This window comes from Sminthopsis crassicaudata, chromosome 4, assembly GCF_048593235.1.
Source record: "Sminthopsis crassicaudata isolate SCR6 chromosome 4, ASM4859323v1, whole genome shotgun sequence".
Taxonomy (NCBI): domain Eukaryota; kingdom Metazoa; phylum Chordata; class Mammalia; order Dasyuromorphia; family Dasyuridae; genus Sminthopsis; species Sminthopsis crassicaudata.
Window position 1 is genome coordinate 429,786,923 of NC_133620.1, and position 23,728 is coordinate 429,810,650.

Sequence of the window (23,728 nt, forward strand, 5' to 3'; positions counted from 1 at the left end):
CCACCATGACCTCTTTAAACAAGCTACTAATATTAAAAGTCTGACAGGAAAAGGCATCAATAATTAAAAAGGTTTAATCAATACAAATTGCCAATCAAGGTCAAGTGGTCATTAAGGGTGGAAAACCTCCCAGCAACTGTTGAGGATTCTAGTTTAGCTATGGGTTAGCTGAAGTCAAAGTTTCTTAAACTGTGGGTCATGACCTGACATAGCAACTGGTAACTAAATATGGGGGTCAGAAATTATGACTATTAATCAATAAATGTTTGATTTGTATACCTTTTTTTAAATCACTATACACCTGGGATCACAATCTCTCAGGTGAAAAGGAATCCAAGTGGAAAAAGTTTAGGAAGCTCTAGCTTTGGTGATCACAAGATCCCTTTCCAACTCTTGGATGATGTGCATCTTATCAATGGAGAAATTTAACAAGATTAATTGTTGTGCCCAAGCAAATGAAGCTTGCAGCTAAGGTGCAAGTTAAGAAGTCAAACCTGAATTTCCCATTTCTTCAGTGCCTTTCTGGGTAGTGACAGCAACACTGGCTATGTTGCCCTTAACCCTTCTCCTTCAACACAAACTTTTAAACACACACACAAAACAGAACCTAAAACAGAAAATTTTATTTCACCAAGTCATCTCAGATTCTCCATTGGGATGGCTCGTAGCAAGGAAATCTATCCTTGACATGGTCCTAACCACAGCAAGCCAACTTCTGAAAGCTGGGAAGCCTCAGGAGGTGGTGGTCAGGGCAGGCTGGTACCAGAGAACAGATCCCCAAGCCCTCCCCCTCTTCTAATCTGTCAGTTTTCTGTCTTGTCCCCACTTCCCACTTTCTCCTCAAATCCACCTGGATGCCCCTAAACCAAGTCTAACTTAACCCCGCTGGCACTTAGCCAAAACAAAACACTGAACTAGTCTCTTATGATTAGGGCAAGAAGGTATCCTTCCTGCTCTACCAAGCAAAGATTCATACCAAGGGAAAGAAACTACCTCAAATGACTAAGGCAAGAGGCTGTCCTGGTGTTCTCCAAGCTGGGAATTTCCAGTTCCTATAATCACAATAACCAAAACCCCCAAAGGGCACAGGAGGACACAGCGATGCTCCAATCTCAGCTGGTGCCCAGGATTCTGCAAATGCTTCACCACCAGAGGGAAACTTCCGAGTAGACTCTTCTCTACCCTCTTATGTACTTTTGGGAAGGAGCAACAAGGGAAGGGGAGGGGAGGGGAGGTAACTAGATGTGGGAACAAACGGTCCCGGATTATCATTTTTTAAAAATTTAAATATAATCTAAAAAAATAAATGGCTGTCTCCTTATGAGTCTACAGGACCCCTGGCAGAGAAACTCAGTGGCTCCCAAATGCTCAGCTCTAACAGATCAAACCTGCTACATACAGGACTTGTCTTCTCACAAACCAAGGAGTAAGTGGGTATGGATTTGTAGGATTTTTTTTGCCTTTTCTGCCTCAAATCCAATCTAGTTGCTGGCACCATTGGGATCAGGCTCAGGATCAGAAATTATAACTGGCTCTGAGGGCACAGTGTGGTGGAAAACCTGATGGTCCCAGCCCACAGTTGTGAGCAACTGGTTATTGGCTGGGGACCACGTAGCATCTCTCACAAAGTCTGTGTGGTCCCGGCTTCTGAACCTGGAAAAGGAAGAGAACAGAGCCTGGCTTGATGAGAAAGGACTAAAAGAAGAAAACAAGTTAGGTGGGTCTAAAATCTGTCATTTGAAGAGGGCATATGATCCCATCTTAAATCTACTGGCTACTAAGAATTTTAAAGCTCCAAGTGTATTCAGACCCTCAGAAGAGGTCCACCAACATCCCAAAGCCAGAGGCCAAGTGAAGACCAGCAACCTGCATGCCCTAGTTCCCGTTGGGGGCTCTTGCCATTGCTGCAGCTCCCAAGATGTAGCTGCTCTCACAGCACAGGCCTCTGTCTCTTAGAAAGGAACTCTTGCTGAGACCCCACCTTTTACCCTCGACAGTGCAAAGTGCTGGTTTCAGGCTGGCCCCTGGTCCTAGGAAACTTCAGACAGACAATGGACTTTTTAAATTGGGCAACCAAAGTCCTGTCATCTGAATACCAGGACAGCAAGAACCTGAGCAGACATGCTGGCTAGCTCCCCCCCCCCCCCCCCAAGGAATTCCTGCCTCAGGCTCAAGGCTTCATTCTATACTTACACCTCTGAAAGTGCACAATCAAGCACAGCTACGGAACAGTCTTCACTGAGGGATGCCAGGAGGGGCGAACTGTAAGGAAGAAATGGCAAGAACAGCAGAGCTGGAGGCTCCCTCAACAAGCCTTTGAGTACATGTTCCTGACTTCCCCACTAGCCCAGGAGATGCTGGGCCACTGCTCAAACCTCAACAAAACATCTATAGCCAAGCAAAGGCAGGGACCAGGAGAATAGAGGATGGATTCCTGGGCCTGACACCCAGCCTACAACTTCAGCTGCACCCAAGTTTCCCCTGCCACACCAACAGCCAGATGCACGAGGGATGGAGATACCCTTGCCATTATCAGTGACCCACCTACCACCCAAGTAATCAGGCCTGTTAGTGCTTTGCTCTGCCTGCCCAGAAGTTTGGACTTGTTTCTGGGGCTCTACCTGCAAATGTCAACCCCTCCCTAACACCATCAAGGCACTAGGTAGCATCAGGGCAGGGAGGTCAGTACCTATCGGGCGAGAACACCAGCCTCGTGACGCTGTGGGAGTGCACAGATGAGGAGAGGATCGAGTTGGGGTTCTTGAAGTCCACAAGGAAGACAGTGCCATTCTCATCACCTGTATGGCACAAACCAAGATGGCTTAAGTAAACAAGGCTTCATGGGCTACTCTCAGGCTAGACTCAAGGTGCCTCTTTGTGAGTTACCCATGGCTCGTTTCAAATCAAAACTAACTACTCAATCAACTTTTCCCCACCTCACAAGCCCTTTGGTCTGTCATGAGATTCACGGGTTTAGGGGTGGTGGTGTGCATTTTGGCTAACATATGTAAGTAAACAATCACAAAGGAGAGGTTATTTTATCATAACCACGGACAGCCAATCTCCCTCCTAAGCCCAGAGATACAAAAGAACAAGAGGCAGGTTGGCTGCTCCAAGAAAAGAAAGTAAGAGACAACTGCCTCAGCTCCAAGACTTCTTACCAAAAGTGAAAACGCGTTCCTTCTGAGGATGCCAGGCCAGTGAGGTAGGAAGGTGATGGGAGGCACTTTGGCCTGAGAAAGTGAGAACAGCAGAGGGAAATGAGCAGAACCAAAACAATGTCATACTTTCTAATTTCTAGTCCTGCTTTTTTCCCACTACCTTTTCTTGTCTTTTTGCTTTATCATGGAGAAAATTTATACAAACTGAACCTGTAAGTATAAATCAACTGGCCTATAATCATTGAAGTTAAATGAAATAAAATTATAATTGATGAAAAAAAAAAAAAAAGACAACGTCATAGAGGGCAACAGCAGTATTATTCAAAGAAAAAACCGTGAATGGCTAAGCTATTCTGAGCAATGTGACCGTTCAAATCAACTATGAAGAAAATTCTATCCACTTCCAAAGGAAAAAACTGGTTCCACGTACAGAGCTAACACAAAAGTTCTCTAACAAAGGATTAAGAGAGGAAATATAACTCAGAACTCAAAACATGACAAAAATAAACTTAAGATTTGGCTTTTTAAAAATGAGAACAAGGGAACTGAAAACCCCAGAGGCAGAAAATCCAACTACGTCCATTTCAGCCCTGAGCCTGGTATTAGGATACAGTCTCCCTGGACCCCATACTTCCAAGACACTAACCAATAAAGATAAACTGATATCTAAGTCCCCTTCCCCTTTCCCCCACCCACCCAACTATTGTAGTCAATGAATCAGGTCCTACCCAGGAAAAAGTGAACTCTCCTTGCTACCTGGATTAATACAATCCTACAGCAGGGTCCCAGCAAACTACAGGATAAATCCAGCAGCCGATTTTTAGATCGTTCTCTTGAATTAATAATGGTTTTTAGCATTTCATTAAAAAAAATTTTTTTTTTGGGTTAAGTGACTTGTCTGGGGTCACACAGCTAAGAAGTGTTAAGTGAGACCAGATTTGAACTCACAGGGCTGGTGCTCTACCCACTGCGCCACCTAGCTGCATTAATAGTTATAATGGATTAAAACATCATTCTTAGCTCTAGGATCCATATAACAACAGGTGGTTGCCTAGTAAGTATGTCTGCCGATCTCTGTGCCAGAAGACAGGTTGTTCTAAAAGCTCTTTCCCCAGGCTACCTTCAGACTCACCAACATGTGAAGCTGGCTTGGGGCACCGGAGATCCCACAGTAAAACTCTGTTGTCCTACAAATAAGAGAATAGTGCTGCATGATCAGCGCAGTGGATTCCCAAGTTCCCGACCCAGCTCTGCCCTTACTGTCTGGGTCACCTGGCACTCCCCCCTTCCCCGGGACTCCCTTTCTTCAGTGTAAGATACGGGTCTCTCCCCAAACTACCTCAGGTGACCACTCTGGGCTCTAGCAGTACCGAGCGACTAACACCCTCGGTGTGGGCAAGGACAGGGCGTCACCTCACCTCCCCGCAGGACAGGAACAGAGCCTCCTTGTGGGGAGAAGCAGCAACGCTGGAGATGGGGCCAGAGTGAGCTAAGGAGGAAAGGAGCGGCGCCATCACCACCAGGCAGAAGCAGCGGGCTGGACCAAAGGGACCCCCCCACCCAGCCTCGAGGTGGCACTCTCGTGTTTAGACGCGTGGACAGATACAAGCAGAACTGAGGAGTTTGCAGAAAACAAGGACAAGGTGAATCACAGCCGTTCCTCGGGTGCTCACAGCATGTGGCTCCCAGGCCCCAAAGATTCCCTCTCTCTGTAACAAAGGTGAATCTCAGAGATTCTTTCCAGCTCTAGGTCTCCCTAGGATCCTCAGCTGCTTCCCTGGAGGAAGTGGTCAGCAGTGGGAGGAGACTTCTGTGAGGCTTCAGGAGGCCACCACAGGCGGAGAACACAGAAAACATCTTTTCCCTTACAACAGGACGAATGCACGATTTTCTAATGACCAGGTAGACTCACTGGGGCCTTACCCATCAACCCACACAACTTTTACCATGAAAATGGAACCCAGAAGACAAAAATGGAAGTGGGAAGGAGAAGCAAAACTCACCTCTATAGGAAGTCAGCATTCTCTCTCCTGAAAGGTCCCAAAACTTTACGCTAAAGAGAAAAAGCAAAAAACAAAACCCTACGTTCATTACTAAACAAAATAGTTCATAAAAAGCACACGCTCAAATACAGATGCTAAATAAAGTTTAGAAAAATGAGTTTTCCCTTTACTCGGTTCCTTACCAGAAACGTTCACACCAATGCGTATTCAGATGGCCTGCTATTTTTGAGGATGTCCTCCAGTTTTGAATGTCTTAATTATTATTCAGGTTGTCTTTCCCCCCCAAGAATGAACTGGCATTGTTTAGAGGGATCAAGAGAAGAGGGGCACAAGCAGGGTCAACAGGGGAGAAGGGGGACTCACCAGAAGTCTTTGCTGCCACTGATCGCCTGCGTGCCGGTGACGAGGACGCTCACACTGGTCACTATGTCATCGTGCTCATATTTGCAGAATTTGTTGACGATAAGTTTCTCACCCTCGTCCAGTTCCCATAGTTCCACAGCACCTAGAAGATGTGGGGAATAGAATCATGCCAGATCTACAATTCATAGGGCAGCAAGGCTCACTTCTAGGCCCCGGAGACCCTAACCCTTTAGCTTTTGTCCTAAACATCAACAAATGAGTTTCATTATTCTTCACTGAGTAAAACTGCAGGATGACGCACGCTCCTGGTCAGAGTTTTGAACTGGTTCTTTCCTCATATGGTTTTATGTTGGTGTTGGTTTCCTAGGAAAAGCCTGACCAAAAAAAAGAATAGAAGAGATTATCAGCCTTCTAGTGGGGGGGGGGGGGGGGAATGAGCTTCCTAAGGAAAAACGACCCTTTCCCAGGTCTTCCTGCAGCTCTCAGCTCAGGGGATCCATCGCTCCAGCTGGTCCAACCTAGAGAACGTCTGTCTGGCAGACCAGAGAGGGCTCCCAAACACAAGACGGGCCAGCGAACGCTGGCCCCTAGCCCCCATCCCGCCTCTCCGCCGCCGGACAGTTCCTCCTCTCCTCGGAGCTGGAGCAGGCCCGTGGAACGTCTCCCCAGTGGGCAGTTGCTCCTTCGGTTGCTGTCATTTAACAGTCTGTTTGCTTTTCTCTGTTATAAGAATTCCACAGGGAGGGGTCATTGGGAGGCAACCGGGGTGCAGGAAGTAGCAGCCATCAACAACACTTGTTCCAGAGCCCAGCTGGAGATGCTCCGCGGGGCGGCCGGCGGCACGCGGGGAGCGGCGGGGAGACCGGCCAAGGCCGGTTTCCCGAGTCTGCTCCCAGACCGTGGCAGCCCCGGCGGAAAGAGGAGCTCTTCATCGCTGGCGGGGGCGGGCGGGGGCCCAGCAAACTTTTCCTGCACCAGTCTGAGCCCGGGGCGGCCGGGGGAGCCTGCCTGCTCTGAGCTCCACTTTGACCGACACCTGCCTGAGAAGGGGCCGTGCATTCAAATCTCGGCCCCTGCAGAGTGTTCTAGGAGAGGACCCTCCCGGCCCCTGTCCCCCCCTCCCCCACCCCTCCCGGCCAAACGGCTCCGGGAGGGGCTACTCACCCGAGTCTGAGGCCACGAGGATGCCCCGGTCCCCCACCCAGGCGAGGTCCGTCAGGCCGGCTTCGGTCTGGACTCCGGCCGAGCAGAAACCCTCGTTGGGGGCCGCGTTGGGATCTTTGAACAGCCACAGGGAGCCGGCCCAGCTGCGGCCGCTCAGGCTGGACGCGCCCAGCAGCAGGGAGCAATCTGCGGGAGGAGCGGAGGCCTCGGGTCAGCGCGGCCCCGGGGGAGGGGAGAGCCGGGGCGGGGGCGGGAGGGGGCCCGCTCGGGGCCGGGGTCGGCGGGGCGGGGCTCACCGGACCGGTAGCGCGCCGCCTCCAGCTGCCGCTCCATGCAGGCCGGCGCGTTGGGAGGCAGGTTCCATTCCGGGGCATCGGGAGGCATACTCGGCGGCTCCGCCGGCGGCGGCGAGGGCGACGCCGACGCCGACTCCGACTCCGGGGGCAGCGATTGCTGCGACTCCTTCCGCATCTCCGCGGCTCAGGCTCTAATCTTCTCTCGGTCCCAGGCTGCGCTTCCCACGTGGTGTCCACTCGGGGTCCCCGCCCCTCTCCGGCCGAGGGAGGCCGGAGCCCCCGCTTCTCGCGAGACTTACTTCCCGGAGCCGACCCGCCCCCTCCACTTTCCGTTAGCCGCTAGCTAAGCTACGCTCTCCGTCCTCCCTCCTCCTCTCCTTCCCCGCCCCCCGCCCCCGTCCCTGTCCCTGCTTGCTTTCTGTTCTCGCGACAATAGGGGTTGGAGACGGGAGAAGCAGAGATTGGACGAGTCGAGAGAACTCTCGCCCTCCTCATCTCGCGAGGTTTGCCTTCCGCCATCTTAGCGCGGCCGCTGACAAGTTCTCCCCGCCGGGGTCATTGGGACGCAGAGGCTGCTGAACAGACTCTCGAGGAACATGCTGTCCCGGCTGGCTCTGCACGCTGCCGGCGCGCTGGGTGAGGCGCCCCGACTAGGGGACGCGGAGTCATAGCTGGAAAGGAGAATGTCCTTGGGATAGCGGCCGCGAAAGGGGTGGGGGGAGACCCTGAGGGTGGTGGGGTGCCGCGGGAAGGGAGGCCTGGGATCGCGGACCCCGCTGACTGAACTCTGTGTCTCCACAGCGCCGGCGCTCAAGAATGCGGCCCCGCTGGCCCCGGGGTAAGTACGGCCACCCTGGCTTCGAGCCCTAACGAAACTGCGGCCCGGGAGCCGCTTCGGGTTTGAGGGCGAGGGGCCTGGCTCAGGCGAGCGGGTTGCGCCGTAGCATCTGGGGCTCTAGTCCGACGTCTCGGTCCGGGAGCCCTGGGTGGGAAGGCGTGGGCTTTAGCCCTCCTCGGTGACCTTGGGCCGCGGGCAGCCCGGCCTCTTCCGGCTCTAAGTCGGAGACCTCGCATCGCCCGAGGGCAGCCCCGCCGTCCGCCGGGGCCCGTTCCGTACCTTCCTCTGCTGTTTTGAATTTGCTTGTTTAAAAGTAGACGGCTAGTGGCGTCCTGTTTTAAAAACAATTTTGTTGAAGCTGTGTGCTTAATGGTTAGAGAACTGACCTTAAGGGGCGAAGCTGTGGCTTCCCATGAGTCCCCCAGGTACCGGCTTCGGGACTTGGGGGAAATCACCTACTATTTTTATGCCTTACTTTCGAGGTCAGACTTTGAAGTTTTCTGGAAGGTGCCTGCTTGCATCGTTAGAAGTGTCTCCTCATCTGGGGTTCCATGTACTAAGGAAGTCTCACGTTTGGGCCTTGTCTCTCTCTGTACTTTTTTAATGCAGGCGGAAGATGCGTTCTTGTGGACCTGAATGCTAGTCTGGTCTTAGAGCTGAGTTTTCCCATAGTAATTGACATGTAGATGATATTAATGAGAGAAAACAGATGCTCTTTTGTTCTCAAAGACTATTGTGACATGGGGTAGGTCGAGGCCCCCTATTGCAGGTGAACTGCCGTTAGTGAAGAGGCTGGTTAAGCTGCCTTCTGCCTCCTCTGGAGTTTTCTGCGGTCCAGCCACTGATCCCCAGGGGGTAGGGGGAGGCGTTTCCAGGTGCTGTCGGACCTTTTTAGGGTCAGATTCTTAATGGGTCTCAGTTTGATTGAGGTAACACCAGACCAGTAATTAAGGCTGGGTGATGAGAAAGAAAAATGAGGAATATAATGACTTTTTAAACCTAGTCCAAAAAACATTTAACCTGGGTAGGGGAAGATCCTCAGGGTTTCTAGCCTAAACCTGAATCAGTTGCAGTTTACATTCACTCAGTCTGGGCCCTGACAAAATCCCTGTGGGGCTTTAGCTAGAATGAATGAGAGCGGGTGGTTTTCCTTTAAGATTTGGTGCTTAAGAAATCTAGCTCATGAGCGTAGATATTTTAGAAAAGTGTTGCTCTCCAAGAACAAGCATGGCTACAGTAAAACTGGCAGACCTGCTGACTGACCCCTCTGGTACTTTGTGGTTTTTTGTTGTTATTAATAACCTTGACAACAAAAACCAAATAAGAAGTAAAATCTTGTCTAAAATCGGCCAGTTCTGATACATGTTTGTTTCCTTTTTTGAGAAGGTTTATTAAACTGTTGGATTAAAAGAGCATTCTGGGCCTTTTGCTTCTTGTTTTTAGGCAAGCATTGTTAGTTCAACATAATGAATTGGCCCGAACTGAAAAAAAAAAGTGGTCCAAATAATATTAGATGAATCCATTTAAATACATATGTGTACATTTTAGTGGAGATCTTAGTGGCACAGCTAACACTGCCCTGCTAGTACCTACCAATTCATTCTTCCCTCTCTCCATTTGTTTTTTATTCTATTTGCATACTGCCACCTCAAGTAGGGTTCAGAGCGGGCCTGCCTGAGTTTAGTGTAGCCTTGGTTTGGAATCCAGAGAGACTGGGTCTGGTCTCAGTTTGACATTTGGGCACGCCTCTTAACTCATTGAGTCTTAGCATAGGCCTTTTAGTCCCCCTCTCCCCCACTCTATCTCCCTTACAGAGGACATCTGCAGTGCTTCCTTAAGAATATTGTGAGGTTCACATACATAGTGTTTTCTAACCCTTTAAAATATTGAACAAACACATATTTTAACATTTTTCAGTATCGAAAATTAAAGACAGTAGAAGTAAATCAAGGAAGACAGTTAATGTTAGAACAAATGTAGTTCATGCCCATATGAGGAGAATTTTTTGAAAGTAAAAAAACATAAATTGAAAGAATAATTATTCTACCATATTCCATATTTTAAGACAAAAGAGTTCTATTCCAGGACTTTGTAGACTTTTCAGGTGAGCAGGAGGCTAGCATATATACAAGTCACTTGCTCTCACTTCCCAGCTTCTCTCATTTTGTTTTTTAAGTTAGCCTTCATTTAATTGAAAGTTTAGGAATAGTACTGCTCTTTTGAATCCGGAACAGAGGTGCCTCCCTTCCTGTATCTACTCTTATCTGTGATGTCACATTCCAGGAGAAGCTACCCAAGGTCACAGAGAAACTGGCCTGAGCTCTGTAAGACAAAGTAGGAACACTTGGGAAGAGGGGCCTGTGTGTCTGTTGCTCTTGGTTCTCCCCAGCCTTGTGTATATTAAAAGGGAAAGAAGAGCAGGATATACAAAAGTTCTGAGATGAAATTGTGAGGAGAGAGATCTGCCTTCCTTGTGGCAGTACCTTGACTTCTTCAGGGTAGCCAGACTGGAAATGAAAGAGTGTTTTGTCTGAAAAGGAAAGTTGCCCAGAAAAATTAGCCATCTTCTAATATCTGTGGGAACCTTCTGGAAGAGAAATTCTTGTTGTTGAATTCAAAAGAGAACTAGAAACAATAGGTAGAAGTTAATAGAAGCCAGATTTTTCATTTAGTATAAAGAACTCCTTTAATATAAAGGACAATTAGAACTGTCCACCATGAAATGTAAACTGTCTAGAAAGATAAAAGACCTATAATGAGACATGCTCAAAGCAGGTTATCAAGATGTTGAAGAAAAAAAGCTTGTATTGGGAAGCAAATCGTATTAGTTATAATCTCTGTAAGGAAGACATAGGTAGTAGTAGTGGGACTAGAAATATTTATGTAAATTCATATTATGCAAATTTGACTTATCTGAAATTTTTTCTGAAAGTAATCACATTCTGAAAAATCTATTAACTCATTGCACTCACTTTCTACTCCTGTCCCTTCCCTCAGCTCTGCATTCAGGCCTTCCATTTCCCCACACAAAACAAACAAACAAACAAACAAACAAACAACCTGCTAGATGAAAATAGAAAAACAGACATGCGAACACCTTTGCCACCAATGGAATAAGGGCTTAACTTGAAACATGTAGTATGGAGAGAGGAGACCTTTGTCCCACTCCATCCAACCCTAGTGAGGCTGTCTTTCATTCTGTGTTTGGGTACTGTGTGTCTGTTCCTGGTCCCAGTCTGTTCATATTTAATTCCCATGCATCTATACTTGTCTCCCACCTACCTACTCCCCAAGTAGCAGGCCCAATCCCTGTGTTCCTCCTTCTGCTCCCACTTCTTTGTCGTCAGCCCCTTCTGCAAGGGCATGTGATTCCCTATCCAATTCCCTTTCTTTCCCATGTCTACAGGCAAATTCTCATTATATAAAAGGTCTGGGGAATGCTTCACTTACTTAAAGTTAGAACTTCTGTATGCTGTCTTTTATTTTTGCAGAGTGCTTCAGGCATCCAGAATTTTTCACACAGCTTCTCCCCATCTGGCTCCTTTGCCTCCTCTTCCTGAGCATGGGGGGAAAATTCGTCATGGGTTGATTCCTGAGGAGTTCTTTGGGTTTATGTATCCTAAAACTGGAGTTACTGGTAAGCAAGCTTTTCTGCAGAGATGATTTAGTATGATATTTATTATGGTAATAGTTTGGGATACATGGATTTCACATTGTTTCTTCCTTTTCATCATACCTTGTTATAATGAAAAACAATCAGTGCTTTTTAAAGGATGTAATCTGTTTATTCTTGACAAGCAAAACTTATTGCTATAACGATTAGCCTTTGGAAACTAATTATTTCTGGACTTTCTAAAGTATGATATAGTTTCTTCATCCGTTTAAAGTATTTAAGGACATATGTGCATAATAATTCTTGATTTATAGATGATAAAGTCAGAATTTACCAAGAATTAAGATATACATGGAAGCTAAGAAATTCTAAAGTATATAATTGTTGAAATGAGTGGCTTAAAATAAACTCTGACAGGTTTAGCCAACTTAAGTGTAGAAGGTGGGCTATTGGGTGACTTCTTTTTTTAAGCACAGCTTCTTACAACTTGCATTGCTGCAAAGAGTACCCCCTTTAATAGGATCAGACTTTTTTCCCTATTTTTAATGTGAAGGTGCTAACTATAGATAAGAGTGGATAGACTTCAAATACAAGTCTTAGTTTGTTAAGAAATTATTTTGACAACAGTGATTATTGAATGACATTAATTTATAATTTTTCTAAATGAAAGGGTTGGGGGGTTTATGCACTAGAATGAATTGATTTTTAAAATTTTTTTAGCTAGCCTAGTCTTCAGCTTGAAACTTCATTCACTCCTTGTTTTTAATGCTGTATAGAAGTTCTCATAAATATTCTTTTTCTTTCAGGTCCTTATGTATTGGGTACAGGGCTTATCCTGTATTTTCTCTCCAAAGAAATCTATGTTATAACTGCTGATACGATTGCTGCCGTTTCAACATTGGGGCTCCTCGTTTATGTGGCTAAAAAATATGGTCCCACTATAGCAGCTTTTGCTGATAAACTCAGAGAGGTATGGATAGAAATTTGATTTTTCCCCATTTTTGTGTTGGATAGAAATTTAGGAATTCATGATAAGGCTTTCAACTGTTGACCCATTTGGATTTAAAATGAATTTTTAGGGAGAAAATCATTATTGCAGAGTTATGTACTAATGTTACCCTAAAATGATTTATGTTTTTCAAATATTTTAATAACCAGCTTTATAGCCATGGTAATAAAACACTTGTAACTCTGAATAATGGATCAAGTCCTGTGGAATAATTTTCTGTATTTATTAAAATGCTTTATTACTTTTAAATTTTAGATAGATTTCTTTCAGATATTGGGCTCCCATAAAAGTTGTGTGCATCTTTTCTTCACATTGCACACAAAGGAACTCTAACTTTGAAAGGGGAAAATGAATTGTTGCTTTATTATCATTGACCCTTTCACCAATATTATCATAAATATCCTCTGATTGTAGGACCAGCTGGCTCAGGCAGAAGCAGTGAAACAGGCCTCCATGAAAGGTATCAGTGATGCAATTGAGTTGGAAAAGAAACAGCAAGCCCTGGTTGCTAAACGTCATTACCTTTTTGATGTCCAGAGGGTAGGTATTTTTGAGGAATTAAAAGGTACTTTTCCCACATAGGAGAGAAAATGCCCTGCTGGGCATTCGGTACACTAAGATTCAGGAAAAACAAAATGTTCAATTAAATGTGTCATATATAGAAACTATGATAATTTATTTTTGGAGAATTTAATTCATTTGTGACTTAGGAATTATATTCAGATTATTAAGTATTTCATTCACTTCTACCATGTTACCAATAACTCCTCAACAAAAGTGTCAACTGCCTGCCTATATTGAGATTATATGACAAGAGCAAAATTCTTGGAGCGTGGACAAATCAGAAGTTGGTTTACTAGGGACATTTTAATCCAGCTTCAATAGCACAGGTCCTTGCTTGTTACGTACAATTTATTCTTCATACAAGTCAGCGACCACTTGCCACTTCACATATGTTAATATCACACCCAATTTGGTTAAGATTTTTATTTTCAAATCACTAAATTTTAAATGAAAACCTAACCAAAAAAGCCCTTATCTTTTGTATGGGATATGAAAGTGTGATGCTCATATTGTTCTCCTGGCACAGATCTTGAGAACATGTGGTTCTTTAACCACAAAAATAAGCTTTCTCACTTTCTTTAGAACAACATTGCCATGACACTAGAAGTCTATTATCGTGAGAGGCTGCACAAGGTGTACACAGAAGTGAAGAATCGCCTGGATTATCACATCGCCAAGCAAACCATGATGCGACGCAAGGAGCAAGAACACATGATCTCATGGGTGGAGAACCATGTTATGAAGAGCATCTCTGCTCAGGAGGTATCACATTTCTGACATGTCTGGTGAATCTGGGTCCTGGGCTGGAGATGGAAGGGAAGCTGGCCAGTGGTCTTCAGAAGAAACTGGAGCTCCTAGCATTTAATCTGGAGAAAGGCATATTCAGAAGAAGTTACTGCACAGCTGATGCAGAGTTCTTTCTTAAAATCTGATTTATAAAAGATTCTTCATCTGAGTTTTAGGTACAGTAGGTCTCCATAGTCACCTAACTGCTGGTACTACAAAGGAATAATTTCTTGTTACTTGCTCTATTATCACTTTATTTCTATTCAGAAATGACTGAGACTTCAGTTCTAGAGAAGAAAGACATGAGAATATGATTGGAATATGATTAAAGGTTATAGGAGCCAATGATCACTTAAATAAATATGCACAAGCACTACTGTAAAATATACATGATAGGAAGATTCATACCTAGTCTCCAGTTTGTTGTCCCACTCTTCATTTTCAGTTCTCTTCCTGGGATAACTAACTTCTGCTCTTGATCATCTCATTCCCTAGATCCTATGGGTCTCATATACAGTCACAGAATTTCAGAAATAGAAAATAACTTTATATATATACAAACATGTACATAACCTATAATTATTATTTTTCTCTTTGTCACAGGAAAAGGAAGCAATTACCAAGTGCATCTCAGACCTGAAGGTACTAGCAAAGAAGGCACAAGCACAATCACAGCCAGTTCTGTAAAAACTATTTCATCTTAATTAAGACAAAGAAAAGCAGTTTACTAGCAATGTAGAAGCTGTATTCTTTGTTACCCTCAATAAAAATCTTTCTCTAAACATTGTATTGCCATCCCTCCTAGAACTGAGCCTGAATCTTTCTAGAGCTATGAGGTTCTGAAGGTTACAAAGGTCACCTTTCAGCTCAACTGCTTTATGTTTTGGTGTAACTAAAAAACTTGAATGAAGTTTAGAACACTATCAGAAATTCTCAAGTTATAGCTTAAGTTTTAATTTTGACTCAAATCTACCATATTGAAATAATAACTGATACTTTTAAGACCTAGGTGGTTTCTGAAATTTGCTTAGATTTCATTAAAATTTAGTGTGTGGTTCCAGAGAGAAAATTTGCATCAGAATTTCTGGAATTTGTAGAACTCATAGTTTGCCATTTGATTGGGTTATGGTGCTAAAGATTATTTTATTTTAACAGTTTTCAGGAAAGTATGCATAAGAAATGTGTTAAATGTTTTCCCACTGAATTTCTTTTTTAATGTCAAAAAAAATCATACTAAGATTCTAAACAGTATCAAAAATCATGTAATTCTCAACCTCTTCAAGAAAATATTGTGCAATTATATGATCTGAGTTATTACACTTTGTGGTCACACTTAAAAGGATATTATAATATATACCACATAATTTAATTCGTAGTTCTTTAATGTTTTCACTCATTTTATGGAACTTGATATTTCAGCAACCTCTATGACTTTACTTTTACTTGAGCTGAGCTCCTATGTTAAACCTAATAATTACACTAATAAAGGAATTTCTAAAGTCTCCTAATTGATAACAGTCACCAGGAATGTCTCTTTGGAGAAAATCTTTTTTTACTTCAATTAATATTGAAGTCATTGGGGACTGGAGAGAGAACCTGACTATATAATTCATCATGCTAAAAAAGTTTGTTGCTTAAATTCTTAAAGGTAGTCCAGATGTTTATCCCATGAAATGAGCTTTATTTCTACAGTTACCTGTCTTCCCAGTGGCTTTTTACAAGAAAATAGATCTGGAAAAAACCCTTAAAAGGGGCTTGATCTGGTCCTCCTTTTACAGATGTTGAGGGTGTAGGTCTATAGATGTGAAATGATTTGCCCAAAGTCACATAGTGACAGAACCTAATGTGAACCTATTCCTTCTGACTCATCTCAGTCTTCTTTCAACCACACAAAGACAAGATATGCATTTTCCTGTTCAGTATTTAGAGCCTTTCACAAGCTGACTCCAATTTAACTTTCCAGACTGTTTCAGATTCTCTAGTTTTTTCCCAAGTTGACCTAATTACTTTTCCCAGTAGAAGACATTCCCTCATTCCTTGACACAGGTTATCTCCTATTTAGGAGCCACCTCCAAAAGTCTTCCTTTTACAGAAGAAATGCTTTTCCTTCACTGTTCCCCGAGATTCCATTTTCAGTAGGAGGTAAATTCTTTGAGGGCATAGTGTGGCTCATTTTCTCTCCAGGGTTATAATCATGCCTAGTGATGAACAGGCACTTAACTGCAAATTTAGTTGAGAGTATTTGGGAGGTAATCTTGGCGAAAGTCAGTTGTACCTGCATTATTCTCTTGATGTAGCCCTGTCAAAAAAAAAAAAAAAAGGAATGAAGTTACTTTTTGTTAAATTCACACTTGCTTGTCATAATCATTACATTTTTAGGGTTCACAAACCATTTAATCATCCATTCTGGAAACCTGCCTGACATTTTTTAAAAAGAGGGTGTTGGACTAAGTGATCTCTGAAGGTCTCCAACTTTAAATCTTTGATCTTACTTTCTGATTCCACAGAGTTCAAGGGGAGTGTGCTGGAACCACATTTTATAAGTGCTTTTTGTGCCCTGAGGTGTATTTTGTTCTGCTCAGATATGTTAAATCATTAGAATGCTATAGGGTTATCATAATTTACCAAGAGTACCGCTTTGGCTAACAAACTTGGAATATTGTTAAGAGGAAATGATGAGAAGAATCCTCAGAGTTGGTAAATCTACAGTGTCTTCATTTTTCTCATGCTGCATTTGACACTGGTAACTGGCCTCTCCTCAATGATATTTCCTCTGGGTTTTCTTTCCATTTTCCCTGATTTTCCTACCTATCTGACTATTCAGTCTCCTATGCTGTCTTAATCTTCCCCAAGCTTTTTTCCTAGGCCCTCTTCTAATTTTACACCAGAGGTTCTTAATCCTAAACCACAGAGAGATTTCATGGGGCTCTTCAACTTGAATGGGGAAATAATTACATTTTTATTTTTACTAAGAAATTTAACATTTAATTATTTTAAAACATTGTGGAAAGGTCCCAAAAGTTTCACCTGACTGCCAAAGGAGGCCATGATGTAAAAATGGGTAAAAGTTGTTTTGCTTTACTTTCTCTCAGTAGATTAATTTTTTATCTCTTTGTAGGTGCTATCTAGTTCCAATTTCTCCACTAAGCATCTATCCAACATTTCAAATGGATATCCCATAGACTTCTCAAACTCAATATGCTCCAAACTGAAATCCTCTTTCCCTCTTTTAAACTTGACTTTTTTTGTTTGTTTTTTGTTTTTTGTTTTTCAAATAAAGTACCATGTCTCCCACATTCAAAACTTTGGCATTATCTGGGACTCTGGCTCATCCCTCATAACCAATCAGCTCCCAAATCTTGCATTTTTTACCTTGACAGCGTTGCTTGCATATGTTCCCTTTTCTCCACTCATAGGACTGTCCCTTTAACTGGCACTCGTCTCTTATTGCTAGTTTTTACACCAGATAGAGCACTGGATTGAAGTCAGGAAGACCTGAATTCAAATCTAGCCTCATACAAACTATGGAGAGAGACATTGTTTGATGTCTCCATGTCAAATGGAAATTTGACATTGTGACAAACAGGTTGTGATTTCCCCAGTTTCCTCATCTTGAAAATGAAAATGGTAATCCCTGGAGTTGTAAGGCTCGAATGAGATATCTAAAAAATGCTTTGCAAACTTAAAACTATATAGCCTAATTGGTCTTCTTGCCTTACCACCAAAGTTCATCCTGTACACTGCTACTTGAGCAATTTTCCTTAAATGAAGATCTGACCATTAGGGATCAACACCAGTGGCTTCTTTTTGCCATATAACATTTTATACATATATATTTTTTCTACATATATAAATATATATATATTATGTGTTATAAATATAATTAAATATGCATTTATATATAATATAAAAACTCTGTCCCCAAACTATCTTCCTAATCTCATTAGTTATTAACCCTCTCACTACAACACAGCCAAATTTGCCTTCTCTGAATTCTTCACAAAGGACCTTCCATCTCTAGTCTCCATTTTTCTATCCAAGTTGACTTCACCATCCTTGGAATGTACTCCTTCCTTGGAGTCCCCTGTTATTTTCAAGTTGCAACATAAGCAATAGTTAAATGAAACCTTTCCCTGATACCATCACCAACTGCTAGTGCCCTCTCTCTTATGCTATATCTTCTTGTATTTAACTTTTTAAATTTATTTTAAAGCTTAATATATTTATAGATACACTTTTATTCCTCTACATACTATTAGTGTGAAAACTTCTTGAGAGGAAGGATTGTTTCATTCTTTTGTACTTTTATGTCCAGTATCCCCAGGGCCTGGAACAAAATAGGTTCTTCATACTTGGTGAATGATTCTCCATATGATCAGAACTCAGTTCCTATAATAAAGTATGCTATGGTGCCCAGCTTCTTAAACTGATTTGACCTCAATTGAAAGTGGGAATTGCATATTTAATATGTATTGGACTACCTGCCATTTAGGGGAGGAGGTGGGGGAAAGGAGGGGAAATTAGGAACAGAAAGTCTTGGAGGGGTCAATGTTGAAAAAATTAGCCATGAATATGTTTTGTAAATAAAAAGCTATTAACAAAAGAAGGAAGGGGTTGCAAAATTATTACTTATTTGCAAATGTTTGCCTACCTATTTACTTATATACTTAAGCATACTTATATATTGAGGGTCATGTAAATTTTTCTCTAGTAAAAAGACTCCCTAGTAGAAAAAGTTTAAGAAGCTGTGCTAGAGTGGGTAGTGTTATTGTTGGAGTTAGAAATATCTTGGTTCAGATTATACTTCTGACACTGTCTTTATGGACAAATCACTTATTTCCTAATTTATCTCATCTGGAAAAGAGCAAAAGTCATTGTATACTAATTTCACAATGATGAAGATAACACTTTTTAACTTAAATAATAATTTTTAGCATTCTTTTAAAGTTTTGAGTTCCTTATTCTCTTCCTCAAACTCTTCCCCCACCAATGAAAAGGTAAGCAATATGATATCAGTTATCCATGGGAAATCATGCAAAACATCCACATTGCAAAATAAAGAGCATCATATTTCAGTTTGTGCTTAGAAGTACATTATTTCTCTAGCGATGGATAGCATTTTTTCATCACAAGTTCTTTGAAACTAATTTAGATCATTAAATTGTTCAAAGTAACAAAGTTTATCATCGAACAGTATTGTTGCTGTAAGTGATGATTTCTTGGCGCTTCTCACTTCACTTTGCATCAGTTAATATAGGTGTTCCCATGTTTTTTTCTGAAACTACCACCCTGGTTATTTCCTATAGTACAATAGAATTCCAATCAACCTACAATTTCCCCAACTCAAGAACATTGCCTTAATTTCCAATTATTTGCTGCCCCAAAAAACTGCTATAGATATTTTTGTACATAAAGCTCTTTTTCCTTTCTCTTCGACCTCTTTGGGGTATAGATCTACTAGTGAAATTGTTCAATCAAAAAATATGCAGTTTTATAGCCCTCTAGATGTAGTTCCAAATTGTTCTACAAAATGGTTGGACCAGTTCACAACATTAGTGTTTGTTTTTTCCCCCATCCTCTCCAACATTTGTCATTTCTGGTAAGTATGAGGTGGTATCTCAGAATTACTCTAATTTTCATTCCTCTAGTCAATGATTTTTAGCATTTAAAAAAAAATGACTATAAGTAGCTATGATTTCTGAAAGCTATCTTTTCAAATTCTTTAACCTTGTCAATTGGGAAATGGTTCTTATTTTTATAAATTTGACTTAACTCCCTATATATTTGGAAATATGTAAGAAAAACATGCTGGAAGAATTTTTGATATAGCTTTATTGTACATGATACCTTGTGCTTTTGATCTCTTGAGGTCATGATTGCTTTTTTTTTGTACTTCAGATTTAGATTCTGCTCCAACCCTTTATTTTAACTGCCTTTTTCAAGTGTATATGTAGTAAATAACATATTATTAGATTCTAATTTCTAAATCATTCTTCTATCTGCTTCCGTTTTATGAGTGGACTCATCCCATTCACATTCACAGTTAGGAATGGAGTTCCCTCCATCCCATTTACTATAGTCTTTTCTGTTCCTCCTCCAAAGTCTGTTTTATTTCTAACCACTATATCTCCCTTACTCTGCCCTCCTTTTTATCAATATCTATCTCCCTCCATGTCTTTTATCCTATTCCCATCTTATTTCCCCTAATTGATAAGATAGGTTTCTATAAGCAACTGAGAACATACATATATGTTCTTGCCTTTTTGAACCAATTCCAACAACAGTGAGATACAGGCATTGTCTGCTTTCCATTTTCCCCTCCACTGTAAAAGCTCTTCCTTACGTAACTTATGTGAGAAAATTTTTCTTATTCTGCTTCTTCCTTTTCCCTTCTCTTAGTGTATCGCTCTATCACCCCTTCATTTTTTTAAAATCACCCCAACATAACTTACAGTTATGCTCTCTCTATGTAGACTTCTAACTGCCCTAAAAATGAGTTATGTGTATTATTTTCCCATATAGAAATGTAAAAAGCTTAACTTTATTATATACCTTATGATTACTCTTTCATATTTACATTTTTAAGCTTGAGTCTTGTATTTGTCAGATTTTCTACCCAGTTCTGGTTTTTTCACAAGGAATTCTTGAAAAATCTTATGTTTCATTAAATATTGATTTTTTTTTTTTCCCCTAGAGATCATATACTCGGGATGTGGGGTCAAGATGACAGAATAGGCAGGTCTTTGAGCTCTTCCTATGTCCCTCAGATCAACATCGGATCAAGACCCTGAATGTCTTTTGGAGTGACAGAACCCACAAATATCTGGAGTGTAACAAATTTCCCGCAGATGATATTTTGGAAGAACTTCAGGATAAGGATGTCTCAATCAGGCAGTGTGTGTATGGGGAGGGGAGGAGGATTGCAGGCCAGCACAGCACAGTGAAGAACAGGGAAACCCATGGCAGAGAGGCTTCTGTACTAGGGGAATCTAGTAGGAGGCTTGTAGACAAAATACAGCAGCAATTCCTGGTTCAGAAGCCTTTGAATCAGATTAACTGTGGGACCTCCATCACATCTACAAATGGCAAATAGAAAGCCCTCAAACCCCAATATAATGCACGGGACTGGGCATGCCCACCCAACTCAGAAAGGGAACCTGTAGCACCAAGTCAGTGTGAAGTCAATGTCACCTGTAGAGGAAGCTTGGGACAATCTCTCCTTTTCCCCAAAAGCAGATCTCAAACTTTTAAAATGAGCGAAAAAGCAAAAAGAGCTCTGACCATAAATATCTTTTATGGAGACAGAGAAGAACAGACCTCAAATACTGAGGATACTAAAGGCAAAACATCTGCAGATGAAGCTCAAAGAGTGATATAAATTGATCTCCATCTCACAAGACTCTTTGAAAAATTCAAAAAGGATCTTTTAAAAGAGAAGAAAAAATGGTGAAAGGAAATGAGAGCTCTGGAAAAGGAAACACAAAAGTTTTCTGAAGAAAATCACTCCTTAAAGAATAGTTCTGACAAAGTGGAAAAGGAAAGCAGCTCTTTGAAAAACAATTTCTAAATAGAAAAAAAAAAAAAATCTAATGAGCAAAACATTTAAAAGTTTAATTGGCCAAATGCAAAAGGAGATAAAAAAGCTAACAGACAAAAATTCACTAAAAATTAGAATTGAACAGAAGCAAATGACTCAAGACATTAAGAGTCAGTTAAAACCAAAAAGAAAAAAGAAAAAGAAAAAGAAAAGAAAAAGAAAAAAGAAAATGTAAAATACCTCATCAGAAAAACAACTGACTTGGAAAATAGATTCAGAAGAGACAATCTAAGAAGTATTATACTATCTGAAAACCACAATGAAGAAAAGGCTTAGACAATGTCTTTCAAAAAAATCATCAAGGAAAATTGTCTTGATGTCAAATAGCCATTGTAAGAATCCACCAAACATCTTCTGAAAGAGACCCCAAAATGAAAACTCCAAGGAATATTGCAGATAAATTTGCAGAGTTATCAGATCAAGGAAAAAAATATTGCAAGCAGCCAGAAAGAAACAATTCAAATATCTAGGAGCCACAATCAGTATTTCCCAGGACCTAGCAGTTTCTACTTTAAAGGATTGAAGGGCCTGGGATATGATATTCTGGAGAGCAAAGGAACTTGAACTAAAGCTAAGAATTGTTTACCCAGCAAAATTAAGCATTATCTTTCTGGGGAAAATATGGACATTTAACAAAATGCGGGGTTTTCATTTTTTTATTATTATTTTAATAGTTTTTATTTACCAGATATATGCATGGGTAATTTTACAACATTGACAATTGCCAAACCTTTTGTTCTAATTTTCCCCCTCCTCCCCCCCGCCCCCAGATGGCAGGTTGACCAATACATGTTAAATATGTTAGACTTTCTGTTCAACTCTGATCTTTTCATCAAAAATAAATTCATGACTGATGCTGAGTGAAATGATCAGGACCAGGAAATCATTGTATACTTCCACAACAATACTATATGACGACCAATTCTGATGGATGTGGCCAATGAGATGAACCAAATCAGTTCCAGTAATGAACTGAACCAGCTACACCCAGCAAAAGAACTCTAGGAGATGATTATGAACCACTACATAGTATTCCTAATCCCTCTAATTTTGTCCACCTCCATTTTGGTTTTCCTTCACAGGCTAATTGTACACTATTTCAAAGTCTGATTCTTTTTGTACAGCAAAACAACTGTTTGGACATGTATACATATATTGTATTTAATTTATATTTTAACATATTTAACATGTATTGGTCAACCTGCCATCTGGAGAGGGGAAGGAGGGGAAAAATTAGAACAAAAGGTTTGGCAATTGTCAGTGTTGTAAAATTACCCATGTATATATCTGGTAAATAAAAACTATTAAAATATTTTTTAAAAATTATTTTACAGAGCTAAAAAAAATAATAAACTTCATCTGGAAAAACAAAAGGCCAAAAATTTCAAGGGAATTAATGGAAAAATGGAAATGAAGTTGGTCCAGTTGTACCATACCTAAAATTATATTATAAAGCAGCAGTCATCAAATCATTTGATACTGTCTAAAAAAGACAATAATCAATCAGTGGAATAGATTCACAAGACAGAATAGTCAATGGCTATAGTAATCTAATATTTGATAAAAGCTAAGACCCCAACTTCTGAGATAAGAACTCATTGTTTGACAAAACTTGCTGAGAAAATTAGAAATTAATATGGTGGAAACTAGGCATTGATCCACACTTAACACCCTATACCAAAACAAGGTCAAAATGGATTCATGATTTAGACATAAAGAGTGATACTATAAGCAAATTACAAGAACAAAGCATAGTTTACCTCTCAGATCTGTGGAGAAGGAAGAAATTTGTGGCCAACGATGAACTAGAGTACATTATGGAATGCAAAATGGATAATTTTGATTATATTTAAATATGTACAAACAAAATCAATGCATACAAAATTAGAAGGGAAGTGATAAACTGGGGGAAAAAATTTGCATTCTAAATGTTCTGCTAAAGCCCTCATTTCTAAAATATAGAGAAACCTCAAATTTATAATAATTCAAGTCATTCTTCAATTGATAAATGGTCAAAGGATATGAATAAGACAATTTTCATAAGAAATTACAACCATTTCTAGTAATATAAAAAATGCTCTAAATCACTATTGGTCAGAGAAATGCAAATTAAGACAGCTTCAAGGTGCACATCTCTCAGATTGGCTAATATGACAGGAAAAGATAATGATGAGTATTGGCGGGGATGTGAGAAAACGGGGACACTAATACATTGCTGGTGGAGTTGTGAATGGATCCAACCATTCTGGCTAACTAATTGGAACTATGTCCACAGGGATATCAAACTGTTCATACCTTTTGATCCAGCAGTGTCACTTCTGGGCTTGTATCCCA

At 41.3% G+C, this 23,728-nt stretch overlaps 2 protein-coding genes across 2 annotated transcripts; one reads left to right on the plus strand and one right to left on the minus strand.

Annotated features, from left to right (window-relative positions):
* Positions 1-603: 603 nt before the first annotated feature.
* Positions 604-7,421, minus strand: WDR77 (WD repeat domain 77). The gene is made up of 10 exons (XM_074263047.1): positions 6,988-7,421; positions 6,692-6,877; positions 5,528-5,669; positions 5,165-5,214; positions 4,580-4,650; positions 4,294-4,348; positions 3,162-3,233; positions 2,690-2,798; positions 2,194-2,262; positions 604-1,653 (listed from the first exon to the last, which is right to left on the minus strand). Exons 1-10 carry the CDS (start codon positions 7,160-7,162, stop codon positions 1,482-1,484), a joined length of 1,101 nt encoding a protein of 366 aa, XP_074119148.1. The 5' UTR covers positions 7,163-7,421; the 3' UTR covers positions 604-1,481.
* A 62-nt stretch (positions 7,422-7,483) lies between these two features.
* On the plus strand, positions 7,484-15,309 carry ATP5PB (ATP synthase peripheral stalk-membrane subunit b). The gene is made up of 7 exons (XM_074263049.1): positions 7,484-7,623; positions 7,789-7,825; positions 11,317-11,462; positions 12,245-12,408; positions 12,862-12,987; positions 13,594-13,773; positions 14,401-15,309. Exons 1-7 carry the CDS (start codon positions 7,584-7,586, stop codon positions 14,482-14,484), a joined length of 777 nt encoding a protein of 258 aa, XP_074119150.1. The 5' UTR covers positions 7,484-7,583; the 3' UTR covers positions 14,485-15,309.
* Positions 15,310-23,728: the final 8,419 nt, after the last annotated feature.